The 17,143-nt window shown below is 44.4% G+C and overlaps 1 protein-coding gene across 1 annotated transcript in view; it reads left to right on the top strand.

Annotated features, from left to right (window-relative positions):
* Positions 1-31: 31 nt before the first annotated feature.
* LEKR1 (leucine, glutamate and lysine rich 1) overlaps positions 32-17,143 on the top strand; it is a gene marked incomplete at its 3' end in the record, with an annotated part of 33,308 nt that continues 16,196 nt past the window's right edge. The window contains exons 1-5 of the mRNA XM_017734409.1: positions 32-2,629; positions 8,346-8,560; positions 12,515-12,634; positions 13,123-13,298; positions 14,917-15,102. Of these exons, the coding sequence (XP_017589898.1) occupies positions 2,597-2,629; positions 8,346-8,560; positions 12,515-12,634; positions 13,123-13,298; positions 14,917-15,102 (730 nt within the window). The remainder of the gene's footprint in view (positions 2,630-8,345; positions 8,561-12,514; positions 12,635-13,122; positions 13,299-14,916; positions 15,103-17,143) is intronic.

Raw genomic sequence — 17,143 nt, 5'->3', positions numbered from 1 at the left:
CCTGTGAGCACCGGTATATTATCTGTGCGTTTTGGTCCTGGGTGAGGTCGGGTGTTGGGTTTCCTCGCTCTTTGTGCGGTGTAATTACAGTAATTCTATAGGAGCCCTGCAGAGGAGCACCTGAGTCTGTGCCGGTGTTGTCGCTGCAGGTGAGTCTTGGAGAACACCTCGCCCTGTGCCGTGTTGTCACTGCAGGTGAGTCTCAGATTTCCCCTGTTCTGACATGTTTTGCTGCCGGGAGTCTGGAAGGACTGCAGAGCATGACACGTTCCAGAGGAGTATCAACACACAGAGGCATGGAATATTCCCCGTCATCTTCTTCCCTCGTATCTTTGTGTGTTCTTTTGTTTGGGAGACAGATTATTGCCAGTGTAACAGTGCTGCTGTTTATATGGCTCAGTTTAGGAGGAGGCTCCGCTCAAGTGGAACAGGAGTCACTTTTTGTAGCACTATCAGGTTTTCACTCTGGCAGTACAACAGCCAGCTGTCCTCATTCCCCTGTCTGCAGCTCATAATTGACAAGTCATTTAAAGGCTTTGTGTACTCAGCCTGGAGAAATTCTCCCTGAATTAGTCCAGGAAATTGTTCAAACAATTTCTGAGAATTCAAGGATGCCTAAGACAGACAAAGAAAGGGAAAAGGAATACTTACCCTTAAGAAAGAGAAAGGGAAGAAGCTGGGATGCTTTCGGACTCATGAGCAGCTGTTTTGGTAGCAGGAAGGATCCCAGTAAGTTTTTTATTTAGCAGTTAGTTTTTTAGGGCCAACAGGGTAAGGTGGCCAGCAAAAATCAGTGTAAGCTTCTCACAGAAACAGTTGTACCAAACTGTTGGATGAGGGAATTCTTCTGGAGCTGGTTACTGCTTAATATTTCCTTTAGTGACTTAAAGCTGCAGTTTGGTGGCACTTGAACCTGTTTCGTGTTTGGATCTGTTCCCGAGCCAGTTCCTGATCCATGTGCTAGGCATATGCTGGCACAAGGAGGGAGCAGCAGCCAGGGCAGGCACAGAAAGGCAGTGACATTCATTCTGCCAGCAGCAGTGTCAGTGTCTGATGGTTATAATGGAGCCAGGATCTTGGATTACAATAAGGAATACACTGGTGCCAGTCAGGGAGGGGTGTGAGCACTCTGGGAACAGCATTAAACTCCATATTCTTAGAAAAAATAAGGCATTTAAAATGAATCCAATGCATTGATAGAAAATCCACAATAACCTCCTAGCAGTGAGGTCTGTAATCAGGCCATAAGCAGAATAATATTAACAAAGGGATGTTACACAGAAGGAGTCTGTTAATGTATTAGTAGTTTTAATAGATCAATAATTGTAATAGGAATCACATGTGAAACTTGGGTCTTCATTGTCCTGCTGTTCAGGGCTGCTGAGGTTTCAGTTCTGAGCTGCAGGCTTTAAAAATAATACTGTGACTGATGGGAATTTAGAAAAGAGCAAAAATAGTAAGGAGCTTAAAAATCGTGTTTCTTAGAGAGGATAATAGAGCTGGGTTTGCTCATTCTGGAAAATATTTGAGGGCACAGTACCTGCTCACAGGTGGAGGGAGATGGTGGTTCCTTTCCAGGTGAAAATGAGTCTTTTCCTCACCTTTCTAGATGTGGTTTGGTTGAATGCTCTGGAACTCTGGAGCAGCTCACCCAGGGAGTTGTGGAATTCTCCCAGTGGGACTGTGGGATCATCTTTTCCCTCAGAGTAGAGGATGGGGCCAGCAATCTCTGGAGATCCCTCCTGGGTACATGTTTAATAAAAACTCTGGTGCAGAAGACACAGAATTTCCAGAGATGTACATGGATAGACTTCTGCTGCTGTCCCATCCTCCGTGTGACACGTGTGAGCTCCAAGGCAACGACAGCCCAGGATTTGGGATGAGAAAGTGTCGGGGTTTTACACATCCTGTGCTGTTGCTCATCTCCTCCTCAGCTGACTCGTGTTGTAGCTGCAGCATCGTTACAAGATACTACAAGTCATTCTCACAATTTCCTGTCCTTGTATCTCCTGTCTTTCCTGTGCACATGTTCTCAGTCCCTTCCCATTCTCTGCTGCTCAGATTTAATAGCCTCTCTTTTGGAATCTCTCTTTCAGCTCGCTCCTGACACAGCCGAACTTGTGCCAGCTGTGGTTTGCTCTGCCAGACGGAGCACGTGCTCCCAAGATGGGTTTGCAGGCCAAGGGAACACGTGTGTGTGCAGGGAGCATGTCAGGCACTGTGACTGCGGCCCAGAGTGAGGGATATTCCCGTGCCAGGCGCTGGTTTGGGATGGATGCTGGAGGCTGGGTTGTGGTGCTCACAGGGGATCCAGGAGCTGCCTCACAGGGCAGGGTGCAGAGCTCTCATTGTTCCTCTCCGTGGAGCTTCACCAGCTGCTTATCGAGGCTTTATTTTAAAGGAAGTTTTAGTCTAGAGGGAAGGAGATTTCTTGGCATTTTGTTAAGGGAATGATGGATGGGAAGGGACATTGGTTCTTCATGTTCTGATCAAATTTGCCTCAGAGAATTGTGTAAAAACTTTTACATGTCCCTGCTTTCTTCTCTCTCTCATTCCTTCTGCTCTCACACCCGTTTCACAACAGATTCATTGCAAGATGGGTGCTAAAGGAAAAAACCAAAATCACCAGGTAAATAAAACATCCACATGTCCGTTATTAAAGTTTATAGTATTCTTTTGTATTTATAATTGCATACTTCTTGGAAACTAATTGTTAGATCAAAATCACTGGCTTTTAATGCCTATTTTTGATGTATTTTTAATGTATTTGTGTAGAGTTTCTGCAATCAAAGCCAGAGAGGTGTCACAGATCCCAGCAGGGTACAGAAGGAGTTAGTGTTTCCTTGACTCCAATGTCATGGATGTATATTTTTGGGGACTTCTGGTTTTGTTGCTTGGTTAATGTTTTATTTTGGTTTAATTTTTCCTCAAGACTTTTATATTTCACCTTGGTAGTTGTTTTTTGCCAGTGGTAGATGAATCTTTTTTTTGTGCCTGTGAACTTATTAAAGTTCTGTGGAAGTGGGGGGAAGTAGAAGGGAAGATGCAGCTCTGCACTGAAGATCTCCCTGAAACAGGAAACAGAACAGCAACAGAATGACCCAAGTCCTCCCAGCAGCAAACAAAGTTATATTTAATTTCATATTTTATTTGGCAAAAAAAATAAGCTTTGTTACCATAAATCATAATATTAATAGGGCCAAGATACCCTTACAGATTAAGAGTTCTCTCACCCCAGGAGCTGAAGAGCTCACACCAGGCAGGAACTTTGAGGCTGTTCCCCATCAGGACAGAACGTCCTGTGGTGTCCCCAGAGCATCGTGCACACCACAAGTAGCAAATGGGTGCTCAGCGCCTCTCCCACGTGTGCCATAGATCGGGCACAGTATGGGCTCTTTATGAGCACATCACGTCAGCTGTCGCTTTTCTTGCTCTCTTTGAACCTGGGCTTGGGGTTTTTTACAAAACGTCCTGGAACACACAGTTCCAGCTGTGTTTGGGAGCCCACGAGCCTGTCCCATCCACCAGGACTGGCTGGGCTGGAGTGAACAGCACAACTCTCTGTTTGGGACGTGCAGCATTGCTACCAGCAGGGATTTAAAAGCAGAAATTCCAGTTCGTGCCCTCCAGATAAGCATGGTAGAATGGCAGAGCCCTTTTCAGCATCCTGTTGGCACCTACCTTCTGAATTCTCCTGGAGATGATGTCCCCAGGCTGCTCCAGCGCCCACTGAGGTTTTCAGCACTTGGCTGTAGAATTTGGAATGTTTGGGTGGTGTTGGGGTGTCAGGCTCCAGCTGTGGGAGTGTTCTGAGGGGCTGTGGAGTGCTCTGGGAGTGTGAGAAAATCCTGGAGTGGTTTGGGTTGGAAGGGACCCTAAAGTCCCATGGGCAGGACACCTTCCACTATCGCAGGTGGCTCCAAGCCCCATCCAGCCTGGCCTTGGGCACTTCCAGGGATTGTATCCAGATGGTTCATATTCTCTGCAGTAAGGGAGACTCCACACCCTCTCTAGGCAGTATAGTCAAGCTTTTCTCATTAGACCAGTGCTGTATTCTCCATATCCAAGATTTTCTGACAAAACCAGCGTTGTATTCACTACAATCAAGGTTTTCCACCCTTTCTGCAACCAGTGTCCAAGTGTGCTGCTTGGAACTGGAATCTCCTCACATCCCACGCAGCAGCATGGGGTTGCAGCCAGGAGGGGCTTCCTGACAGTCACACCTACGGATGCAGAGAGTTAGTCAGGCAAAGGTCTGGTTAACAATGGGCTAAATTATGCTGCATCTGGTGTGTTTTGTCATGAGATGCTTTGTGGCAGCACTCGGGTTGAGTTCTAAGCTGGAGCGTGCTGTGACACGTCCCAAGGAAGCTCGGGAGCTCAGGAAGGGCTGCTGGCCCTGTGCTGGTGTTTGCAGGCTGTGTGAGTGTGAGTGTGAGCCATTTCCTCCTGACTGGCGCTGGTGCATGGGAGAGGAGGTGACAGCAGATTACCTGAGCTCCCGGTGCTATTTCGTCTCGTGGCACAGGGATTGTCCCCTGGCATGTTTTGAATGAAGCAACGTTCTGGGTTTACTCCCAGCCTGGTTCTCCACTGTTCGTGTATTCAAAGCAAGCACAGGGATTTTTATTTTGCAGCTGTGATTTTATGGGCAGGCAGCAAATAATGATGTGAACAGCATGGCTCAGCAGTACCATCTGTATTGCTTTGGGGTAGATGCTGACTGAAAACTTGGCTCATAATACACTTTGTTTCTTTTAAAAGAAGTGAAGTTTCTACTGAGACTTAAAATCTTCCTTTGACTAAGGCAAATATAAATTTCAATCTGGTAGCTCCTCATTTTGCATATGCAGCAAGAGACTCCCCTTTCTTCCTCGAAAATCAATGGTGTGGTTTGAGTCATGATTTCTTTTTGCGCAAGAGGGATTGACTGGTGTGTCAGAAGAGGGACAGACAGGATGAGAGACATGAAAATAATGTGGGAGAGGAGTGAAACAAAAAAGAAAGTAAAATTGGGTAATAAGGTAGAATAAGTCAACATACAGAAATAATTTAAGACCACCCAGCTGCAGCATAAGGATTCTTTTTTTTTTTTTTTAACTTTTATGTATTCAGCTACAAGTTTAATTTGGACAAATACAGAGTTTTTTGTTACTTGATCGGTCCTTGCTGGAGCAATCTCAGTCCTGACAGATCCACCAAGGGAGCAAGAGCTGTGGACCAAGGAGCACTGGGTGTTGTGAGGAATTTCTCCATGGACAGGGCTGCCCAGCCCTGGCACAGCTGCCCAGGGCAGTGGTGGGGTCCCCATCCCTGGAGGGATTGAACAGCCCTGTGGATGTGGCACTTGGGGCTGTGGGATGGTGGCACTTGGTGGTCTGGGAGGGCTTTTCCAACCTGAACAATTTTAGGGTTCTGTGAGGAGTGATCCATGCTCTGGATGCTGCAATACCAGAGCCCTGCCAAATGAGAGAGGAGCTCATTCTTTTTTAACAGGAATTAGTCTCTCCATCGTGGGGTGTTTGCGGGTGGAATGTGAAATTCCAGAGGAGAAGGGTAGTGGTGCACGAGCTGACACACCCTGGAGTTATTTGGTCAAGTTCAAGTGGTACAAATTCCTGTCTCATCATTCAAAAGGCTAAAAATGGTCCAGACCACCTTTTTTTTTTTTTTTTTTCTTTTTTCCCTTATAACTTATGCTCTGCAGATGGAACTGAGTCAGACAGATGTCATTCGAGTGATTATCCCTCTTGGCTCAGCCCTCCCCTTGCCTTGGTAGCTAAAGAAATCTTTGTAACCAGGGGATAATATTTTCTTCCAAAACCAGCTGCAGAGTGGAAACTGCTCCCCCAGATGCTTTACAGCATCTGTGCATCACAACTGTAGCTCAAAGCCTTATGGATAAATATCTTCCCAGTTCAAGCATTTTGTTCTCAGCAAAATTGGTTTTTTAATTCCTAATTGATTTTTTCTGTTCACTGCTTCTCCTCAGTGCTCAGGACGTGCAAGTCCCCTTTCTACTCAGAGCTCTGTTTCCTTTTCTGTTCCTTCCAAACTGTTTTTCCCCTCATTTTTTTCTGCTTTGAAGTTAAGATGACAACAGTTTTTTTATCAAATGGAAATGGTGAAATACGGAATGTGAAACCATGAACTTGTATTTAATACACATCCTTAGTGGTTACTCAGCAATGTCATTGTTCCAGAAAAGGTAATTTGTAAGCATAAGAACTGATGGCAGTTCGTTTCCTACAGACTTTTGTGTAATGGTTGGTCAACGTTGGTGTCTAAGAGACAAGGTCTAATGGGGCTTTTCTCCTGGAAAGACCATTTATTCATAAGGCTGCCAGAGGGCAGGGCTGGATGGGATATTGGGCAGGAGTTGTTCCCTGGGAGGGTGGGCAGGCCCTGGCACAGGGTGCCCAGAGCAGCTGTGGCTGCCCCTGGATCCCTGGCAGTGCCCAAGGCCAGGCTGGACATTGGGGCTGGGAGCAGCCTGGGACAGTGGGAGGTGTCCCTGCCCACGGCAGGGGTGGCACTGGATAGGGTTTGATGTCCCTTCAACCCAAACCCTTCTGTGATTCCATGAGAGAGGAACCTTGGATTTAGGGTGGGAGGTCAGGTCAGTGCCTCCCTTGCCCTATTCACTTTCAGCTGGACCCTGTTGATTTTCCAGGTACATTGGATAGATGTACTGGGTTTAAATTAATCATGGTTGGCATCACTCAACATGTGCCAAATCCATTCCTGGTGGCAGGGAACTGTTCCATACATTAAGATGGATATTTGGAAGCTGTTCAATCTGTACACTTATTGCAGTGCTTGCAGGGTAATTATTTATGTGCAGAGCAAGGTCCTGATTTAGACAGAATTTCCTATTCTGTGATTTTTTGACTTCATAGCAAATACTGTAAAAATCCAACCTGATCTGAAATCCCCCCAGATGTTCTTTTCTCCTGAGGAATGGATGGGAAGGAGAGCAGGACCCACTTCCAACTGAGCCCAGACAGAGAATATTTATTGTTCTATGACTTCATTTATTTTGAAAATCAGTAACAAAACTGACTTTGAAAACTAAGAAGTTTTGGTACTTGCACAAACCGTTTTCAGTTCAGGCCCCTGATGATTCTATCTTGTTTTTGATTGGAGAAGCCAGTGAAAGTTCTGAGCTGTTTGTGTGAGCAGCAGCAGTGGCTGTGCTGCACAGAGCACTGTGTCCTCTCTGTGATAAGAACCCCTCCTGTGCTCCCTGCACAGCTCATTTTGTCCTTTTTCAATGCAGTCATTTCAGTGCTTTGGAACTTCTGGGTACTTATCCTGAATAACAGTTTCAGGTTTCCAAGCACAGACTGCAATTGCCAGGAAAAATAAACTTGCATTTTCAGCTCCTTCAGAGCAACTGTAACCAGGGGGATTTTAAAGTGGGGCAACACTAAGAAATGGGGAAATAAAGCTTGTCCAGGGCATCCTGGTGTTTCCCATTTATATCAAGATATATTTAAAGTGCTAAAGGTTGTTGTATGAGTCTTTAATTTACAATTTTTGAAAGCTCTTTTCTTTCCTCTGGGTAGGATTTCTTTCTGTTTACCACAGTGTCTCAAAATGTCTTTTTTTTTTTTCTTGTTCTGTAAAACAAGGTTCCTTAATTGGACTTAAACTGTTTGAGCAGGTGCTTGCGTGTTCCCTGCTTCAAGGTTAATAATTGGATCACTTGGAAAAGTCTGTTTCCCAATTTGATAAATGGCCTTTCTATTGGATCTGTGTTACATGCTCTGTGTTTTTTAATCTGTCCTGAGTCCTTCATGCCTGGCGAAGGGGTGACATGTTCCACAGCACCCCAGTGCCATGGACCCCACATCAGCATCAGTCATGAATTATTTCTGTAGAGATTGCTGGATTACATCACCTTATTCACTCTCCCTCAGCTTGCCTGCTTCGCTTGGATATGAGTTGTCAGAAACCCACAGAAATAACATTTTTCTGGCACAGGCGATCTCAGATTCATTAATGAAATAACTTGATAAAACACAGCATTTCATTTTCAATGAATACATCAAACCTAACTCAGAAGTACTTTTGCATTTCAGTGGGAGTTCCCACATATCAAATTGCCAGAGTTGGTGTATCTTGAAAGTTGCCAGTAGGGGAAGGTGCTGCTATAGCCGGGGTTCATTTTGCTAATGCGGAGTTTGTCTTTATTTGTTAAAGCAACAACATCATCTGATCTTAAATGTTCCAAGGCAGTAAATGGTTTAAATTGTTTGGATTTCTTATTATTTCTTAGTGTCACTGAGGGTTTTTTAGTTGGACTTGTTTCTTACAATCTGAAGCATTTTCTCTCTTTGTAGATGCCCCGGGAGCAGACAGTGTGCAAATACTGCGGAGTCAGCTACCTGACACTCCACGAGTTTAAGGTGATGGAAGACAAAGTAAAAGCAATGGAGAAGGAGATTAAAGTTTATAAAGGAAGTCTAGAACGGGAGCAAAGGCTTCAGGCAGAATTGCAGGCTCTTCACCATGACCTTGAGCGCTGTCGAGCTGAGAGCGAATCCAAAACAGAAAGGTCAGAGCACATCATCTCCTCTGGTGATCCTCTCCTCTGTGTGGTAGGGAATTTCAGCCCAAAGCAGCTTAAAATACAAATAACATTTGTCTTTCTTTTCTCAGATGGCCCATATACACTGTAATACTTGATTTAAATCATCTTTATAGTATCCTTTGGAAGCAGGTTTAGAATTCCTGCGTAGTTTAGAAGCAATCAACATATTGAAGGTGAAGGAAGGGCCAGAAGGTACTCAGAGGGATTTCCCCTGCACACACTCTCAAAGGGAAATGATAAATATTTCATCTTATCATCTTGTAATAAAACTGTAACATTCCAAGTGAAATGCCACAGGACTGGGAGTTCCACAGTTCTGAAATTTGGGGTTTCTCTCTCCCAGTAAGAATTCTCAGTGATACCTGGGAAGCTCAGAGTTCACTCTCTGCGGGCTGGTACAGAATGCTAAAGCAATGAGGAACCGTTTGGGTACTGCTTGGGGCATTTTGCTTCAGAAAAAGGAGGTTTCAAATCCTTACAGCTGGGAAGGCCCCAGTTAACGGGGCAGTTTTGTACCTTAAGAATTCCAGTAATGAACGACACATCTCAGAGCCACGTTTGAATTTTCAGGGCACAATTAGAACCTTCGAGTGTGTTCTTTCAGCTCATACTTACAGGGTTTGTGTCCTTTTCCATCCTCATATTTTGGAATCTATTGTTATGGTCCAGTAACTGATTACAGTAGGGCTATAAACAGTTGATGTTTATCATTAACGAGTAAAAGATACTTTAGAAAAATGCCATTTGCTCAAGTTTGCTACTGATGGATCGAGGCCAGAAACTTCTGGGTAATTTCTTGCTCATCTGACTCAAACTGCCAGAAGTTTTTTGTAAGAATGAGTTTCTGATTTTAATTATCAGCTCAGTTTGATTTTTGGGATCCCCAGGAGGGGTGTTCCTTGTGTGACTGACTCACGCCAAGTGATCTAGAGCTGAAGGTGCTCTTGAGATTGGACTGAAATGCTTTGGAAACCTGCTTTTTTTTGGAGAATCATTCAAACACTGCTAAACATTTACTTTGTTAATAGATTTAGTTAGGCTTTTGCTTGCTAATATTACTAATAAAAGATTCATTTTAGAGCACAAGTTCCCACAAAAGAGAACAAAAAGCATTTATCTTGTAAATTACTCATAATGTTTCTTGCAATATCTTTTTCATTAAAATTTAACACCTTCCACCCTCTCCTTCCCAATATTTAATATTTTCTGTGGTTTAATATCTATTTTTAAAGAGTGTGTTTGCTCCTTGTCCCTTTAATGACCCTGGGTGGCAGCTCTGGTGGCAGAATCCAGTGTGTGAGCAAATGCACTGACAGCACCTTCTTCTTGTTGAGGATCATTTGCCAGAGCTAAACTTTAAATTTTCATTGAGCCGACTTTTTGTAGTAAAGCTGGAACAGTTAATAAAATTTTTATCTCTGCACTTTTCCCCCCAAGGCTCCGCTTGATTTAAAAGCTGCTGAAATCAAGTGGAATACTTGCAGTAGGCTTCAGTTCCAGCCATAAATCAACCATTGTGCCTTGTTAAGTAACTTGTCTGAATATTCCTTATCTCCTCCTTGCTGTCCTGGGCCTCTCTGACTACCTTGTGCTTTGGCATAAACTATTCAACATCCAGGGTCTGGCCAGGCTGACAAATCACTGCTCCCAGAAGCCAAACATGCCTTTTTCTTACTTTTATCTCTGCCAGACAAAGGGACTGAATCTCTCTTATCAGTTGCAGACTGTTTCAGTTTTCTGCTCCCTCTAGGTTCAAGTAATCCTATTTGTACCTGTGGTTAACCTTGAAAGCCACCTGGGAGTTTACCCATCCTCTCCTTTGGGATCCTGGCAAGAGAAGGGGAATTAACTGCACTGATTGCACTCAGCTGTTCAACCTGATTCTGTGTTAAAATCACTTCAGTCGTGATAAGCAATTGAATTATTATTAATTTAATTAGCAAAGTTCTTGCCACGTCCAGTATAGGAAATGGAAAGTAGGTGTAAATGCCAGAGATGTCCTCAAGTGCCACATCCACACATATCTTGGGCACTGCCAGGGGTGGTGACTTCATCACTTTCTGAAGTGAAAATGAGCAGCTCCTGGCTGTGAAATGAAAATGAGCAGCTCCTGGCTCTGGGCAGCTCCCAAAGTTTCATGGAAGTGAAAATACTGTGGTGGAGCTTTTTTTGGACAGTGTGTTCCAGGCTCCTCAGTGCATCCTGTCCTTGCTGCCAGTGCTCCTCCATCCCACAGGGGTCCTGTGCCAGGGAGTGCAAGGGTTATTTCTTGTGATTATTTCTTGTGGTGTGAAACAACACGGGAGTGGCTCCTCATTGCTTTGGGACAATGAGGGCGTTTGCAGCTCCTGCTGGATTTCCTCGTGCTATTCTTCTCCTGTCAGCACTGGGAGTGAACGTGTCCTAACCCACCTCCCACGATTCCTCCTGTATTCCCCAGGAACACGTGCTGGATGCAGGGATGGGCTGTGAACTGTAGGACGGGGGATGAGATCGCTGTGTTCCCACCATTCTCTAAATGCCAGCCCTTAATGATCCATTGAACTTTTCCTTTTTGCTAAAAAGCCTCAAAATAACGTGTTTATTTCCCTTCCTTCTGATGGTGACAGTGAAGTGCAACTTTCTTGCCTTTTCCACCGGTTCTCTTGTGTGTGACTGACCAGGACATGCTGAAAACATCCCTTTAATGTCAGCTCTGGAATGGAAAGAGGAAGAAAATGTATCTCTCCTTATTTACCAGTTTCTTTTTAAGCCAAAAGATCTTCAAATACTGCCCATTCTAAAACAAGAATGGAAAATGAGCATCTGGCTTTCCCTGATTCCGAGAGTCTGGATTTGTTATTGGTCAGTGATAAATCACTGCTTTTTTCCTCATCTGCAAACACAGATTTGAATTCCTGTAGCTGTTAAGGGGATGGACATTTCCTTGTGAGTGGCAACACTTCTGCTCCCAACCACAATCCAACAGATTTTATTCTCTCCCCTCCTGCTCTCCACCTCCTGGAAATTTGCAGGTAGCAATGGGTAAAATTTCCTAAAAATGTAATGCCAGAAATGTCTTAATTTTTTTTTTTGTGTTCCAGTGATCACAATTGAGCCCCAAAATCTTGCTTTTTAATCCCCAGATGTTCAGTTCTGATTTTGTCAGAGCTCTGCAGACCCAGGTTTCTTAACCAGACTAATATTTTTTTAAATGTGCATTTTGATGCTGATCTATGTGATAACAGTAACTAATGCACTGTCATAGTTTGGTTTAATTTTTATATATATTTTTAGTATGAATCAATCTCATTCCCTTCTGCTGCTTAAAATTGAAGCCAAGGCTGATGTAGAGCTTCTGTGAGCCTTTGGTTTTGTAAAATACTTGTCTATTCAAATATTATTTATTTACTTGTGGCAATGAGTCACTAGTAGACAAATAGATCATTTTCTCTGCGTGAAGAGTAAGTGTTGAAAGCTTAAGCAGGGGCTGGTTTAAACAGTTGCTTGTCACTGGAGTTGTATTTTTGGGGCTGGAAGGCTGCTTTAGGATGGTTATCTACAGAAAACAGCTGGGGCTGATGTGCTGTGTGGGATTCTTCCCTCACATGTACCACAGGAAGGGAATTGGATTCAGCTCTTTTATTCCCGTGCAGTTCCATTCATTTCCTGACAATTACGGCAGTAAGTGCTGAACTGTTGAAAGAGCAGAGTTTAAACTGTGTTTATTTACACTGTGGGAGCTGTGCCTGAAAAACAAACCGGTGCTGTAATGAAAAGTTCCCAAGGTAAATGTTAGAGGCGAAGAACGCCGTGAGGGGATGGTTCTGGAGGTGTTTGCTGTGCCTGAGGCCAGGGAGAGGACTGGGAAAGCTGAAACCAAAGTTGGAGGCTGATTATTGATGCAAACAATTCTGATTATTGTATTTACATCTATAGGATAAAAACCCTAACAGTGGAACTTAAAACCAAGCAGGAGGAGATGAAAACCGTGAAAGCTGATCTGCAGTATTTCCAGGAGGAGAAGGAAGCTGCCTACAAGCAGTCACAGGTCCTCAGGTGAGAACGCAAAAAGAAATGCTGATGTTGGAAATGCTCTATTTCTTACATATATATTGTTTATAAAGATTCACCAGAAACCTAGTTAAACATGATTACTCTGATTTCTCAATGAAAAATGATTGTACAATTTCCTGTCCAGTTTTCTTCATTTATGCATAAAAGCTCTAAATATTTAGATGGTGAAACTTATTATACATACATTCAATACACAGCACCTTTCAAACACTGAATTATTGTAACCCAATGCAGTATAAATTATCAGAGAATGGGAAAGGAGTTGTCAAGCTTTGTCTAATTCTCAAGTTTTATTTATAAAATAATTTATAAATATATGTTGGGGTCCCTCCCCTGCCATGTAGCCTGGGAGATACCATGAATCTGTCCATATATACTTCGTTTTCCATGGGACTCCTGGTTTGAAATATACTTGTTGCAGTAATCCCCGCTGCAACAAATATACATCTGGTGTTTTTTCTCTCTTGCAGAAATACCTTGGAACACCACTGCTCCACTCTGAACAAGGCTGTCTCACTGTTCCCTTTCATTAGAAGTGAATTAGACAGTGTTAAAGAGGTCATCTCCACCAACCTGGAGAACTTTGCTGCCATGAAGGAAGAAATTTCTCTGCAAATAAAAGCCATGAGCAAAGAAGCTCTGACAGGTAAAGCATCTTGCAACCATTTTGGGCAAGAGAAAATAGGATACTCCAGGGTGATGGTCCAGCATCCTGCTGGGAGCTGCTGGAGTGTCCTGCAGTGCTGCCTCCCAAACTGGGCAGGCTGTACCCCTTCACTTGGCCAGGGAGCCACGAGCAAACCCACACCCAACATCAGCAACTACTCCCCCCTGCCATTTCTGAGTAAGAACAAACTTTGCCAGATACAGCCTTCCTTATCTGAGGGGTCTCTGGGCCTGGAGGGGTCACGGAGCAGCCCCTGGGTGGGGATCATTCCCTTGGCCCCCAGCCTGCTTCCTGCTCCAACAAGGGCAGCCTTCAGGGAAAGGGGAGCTGGGAGCGAGGCACAACCGAGGGCTTGTTCAGGAGAGGTCGTGCCCGGCCTCAGGCTGAAACTCAGACTGATCCTTGAATGCCACTTGTGCTGTGCCTCAGCTGAGATTGGTTTCACTCAAGAGAGTGTGCAGTGCTGCAGTTACAGACTGCAACATCCAGAGCTTCCCCACTGGCCCTGTGCCTACTTCTACAGCTTTACAGGCCTTTAGACATATTCCCTTCCTTGTAGTTGTTCAGTGTGGATGAGTGGATTGAGCTGCTGTTTCATAGAATCACAAAATCACAGAATATCCTGAGTTGGAGGGGATCCACAAGCATCAAGTCCAGCTCCCGGCCATGCACAGGACACCCCAAAGATCCCACTGTTGACCAAATTAACCTCTGGGGATCGGTTTGGTCAGGGTTATCAGGCAGTAAAGAAGGAGGTGAGCTGATGTCATGCTTTCCTTCCTTGGAGAAGGGCTTTGAGGGCAGGGTGGGGGATGTGCATCTCCCACCTCCCTCTGTCCCTGTGAGTTCCAGTGCAAATCCACAGCTCCAGTGAAACCTGTGTGCAGGGAGCAGCTCAGGAATCCCAGAGCTGTCTGACACAACAGCTGCCCGGTGGGACATGAGCAGGGAATTTTCAATGATTGCTTTGTTCCCACTGGAAGGACTCCGGGGGCAGCTGTGCCTGGAGTGGCATGAACCCACTGAGGCAGCACCAGCAGGGAGCTGGGGGCCCTGGGCCCCAAAGGGCTCCTGCCTGCTGGAGATAAGTGTGACCAGAACATCCCTCCCTGTTATTCACTCTTTGTGAGACCAGTGGATTGAAGTGTCAATTGAAGGTTCATATGTTCTGAGGATTCCCCTCTTCCTGGGCTCATTCCCTGTCTGCTTCTGGCTGAAGGGAATGGCAGCACATGTCCCTGCAGGCATCTTCAGCATCAGAGGGATGCACACATTTCAAAGCTTCTTTTCTGGAGTATTCCTTGTTCTGTTTGCTGTAGTACTCCAAATACACAGAGCACCTGTATGGATGCAGGAGTGGAGCCTTTCTTACACAGGCTGTGTATCTCTCATCCAACATATCCCACTTCAGACTAGTGCCACACCAGGAATATCACATCCATCCTCAAATCCAGCTTTCTAAATCAGAACAATTTAGCCCCACTTACTTTTGTTGGCCTATGAATGCCAGTTAAAAGCTTTCATGTTCTGTTGTATTGCTTTTTCATTATTAACATAAAATAGCAACAGTCTACACGGATTTGTTTTGCCTCCTCAGAAATACCCAAATTGAACCAAAGATTGGCAAAATCCCAGCGGGAGAACGAGTGTCTCCAGGAGAAGGTCAAACACCTCACTGGAGTGGCTGACACAGTCGAGCTGAAAACTCAACAGCTCCAAACTTCCCTTCAGCAGGTGAACGAGCTCCAGAGCCGGTGCCGTGAGCTACAGAAGGAAACTCTGGGTAAGAGAAGTTTTTATCCTTTCTAGCAAAAAATCCGAGGAAAAAAATGCAGAAAAAAATGTTTTTAAAAGCACCAAAGTGGTGGTTGTTAGTGTGAAAAGACTCAATAGGCCTGAATAAAAGGTGGGTGTTGTGCAGTCAGAAGGAGGGACTGTCATTCCAGGGAGTCTGGAACCCTGCTGGCAGCACCAGGCAGCTGGCAGGGAGGGCACATGAAGGAAAAGAGGAAAGTGATGAAGGTGGTGGAATACAATCCTGCTGTGAATTGTCCATCTTAGGTAGAACATTAGGGACAAGGCTCTGAGGGTAAAATTCAAAGAATTTGTCTCATTTTGAGGGCAGGACCAGGAAGGACTTCTGGCTCTCAGAACAGGACTCAAAAGCAGGCCAGGCCCTTTTCTCTGAGAGTCACTGAACAGGAGACTCTCTAATGATCCACCCTTGATTGTGTCTCAGGAAGCAGAGAATGCTCTTGAAAAGGGTGAGAGCAGTGACAGCACTTGAAATGATATCCTGGGAGCTCTGTGCAGAGAATAACTCACTACAGAAGGGTTATTTATATTGGTATCTCTTGGATCTCTTTTTCCTTGCGCTCACAGCCCTGGCTCAGAGGTCTTTTAAGACCCTGGGAACACGTTTGAGGTTGTGCTGTTCAGGCATGGTTTGGAGTCCCCAGGCTGGCACAGCAATCCCCATCTGCCTTGTGCTGAGTGTGGGCACACATGGAAAGGAGCAGCAGGTCACAGTGGTGGGCATGGTGGGGGAACTTCACTGGTTCTCCAGAACCAGTGAGAACAGCAGATGTGAGATCCCATCCACCGAGTTACCAACCCCTGGTGCTGAGGATGTGCACTGTTATCTATTCTTATATTGTAATAATATAATAATATCTTATATATTAATATCGAATTGGTTTATTTTTATAACAATACTGCCAAAGAGCTCCAGCAAAGACATCTTCTGTCTTTGTAGAAATAATAAGAAGCAGTGGACATAAAATCTCATCAGATGATCTCTCACACTGAAATAAGTGAGTTAGCATCATAACATCAAACAGTTGTATTGTTATATTTATGCTGATACAAAAGCTGCCCTTGGCTCGAGTTCCCTTTTCCCCTCTGTTTACTCCAGAGGTTCCTGCAAACAGTGAGTTCTGGGTTTGTTCATGAACATGGCAAGCAAACACTTTCATTTTCAGCTTTGCCCCCCTTTAACTCCATGCAGAATTGCCTTGTTCTTCTCTTAAAAGAGAAGTTTTTGCATTCTCTATTTTATTTTGGTTTTTTGAGATTATTCAATGTGTTCTACATTTTTGGGGGGCCTGCATGTATTTTTGGCCTCCTGGATCTTCTCAAAACCTGCATTTGCTTCCCTAAATTGGCATGTTGCATCAGCCCATCACAACTAATTATCACAGAATCCTGGCATGGTTTGGGTTGGGAGGGACCTTAAAGCTCATCCATTCCCACCCCCTGCCATGGGCAGGGACACCTTCCACTATCCCAGGTTGAAAATTTGCAGTGAAATATAAAATAACAGAGATTTTATGGAGAAAACACAGCTAAAACATCATGTATGGCATTCATACAGAATATTAGGACCCTGCAAAATCTTAATGATGAGTAAAAATACCATCTAAGCTGGTTGATGTTTTATGTGAGACATTTTTAAATGTATTAATAAAAACGTAGCAGTCACTTGCTAATAAATCAGTCATTAAGAAGCAGTAAAACGTTTGATTTGGGTATCCAGAAGGAGGTTTCAAGGCAGGAAAGCTGCTGGCTCAGGCATTTGGATTCCACCCTTCCTGAATGGATCAGTAAAACACAAATCCAGGAGGATTTGAAGGGGTCTGGCTCTTGGGAACACGTTGCTGGAGATAAAAATGGTTCTCTTTGAAATACCAAACATGATTTTGCTCATGAAACAAGCATTAAATATGAAATGAGTTTCCCATTGAGTTAAAATAAATGAGTGGGAACAAACATCTTCCTGGAAATCAGTCCCAGGGAGTGGATTTGCACTGTCCAAAGTCAGGGTG

This window comes from Corvus brachyrhynchos, unplaced genomic scaffold (assembly GCF_000691975.1).
Source record: "Corvus brachyrhynchos isolate BGI_N302 unplaced genomic scaffold, ASM69197v1 scaffold544, whole genome shotgun sequence".
NCBI lineage: Eukaryota > Metazoa > Chordata > Aves > Passeriformes > Corvidae > Corvus > Corvus brachyrhynchos.
Note: the sequence above shows the minus strand (reverse complement) of the source record. Positions and strands in the feature narration are given on the sequence as shown.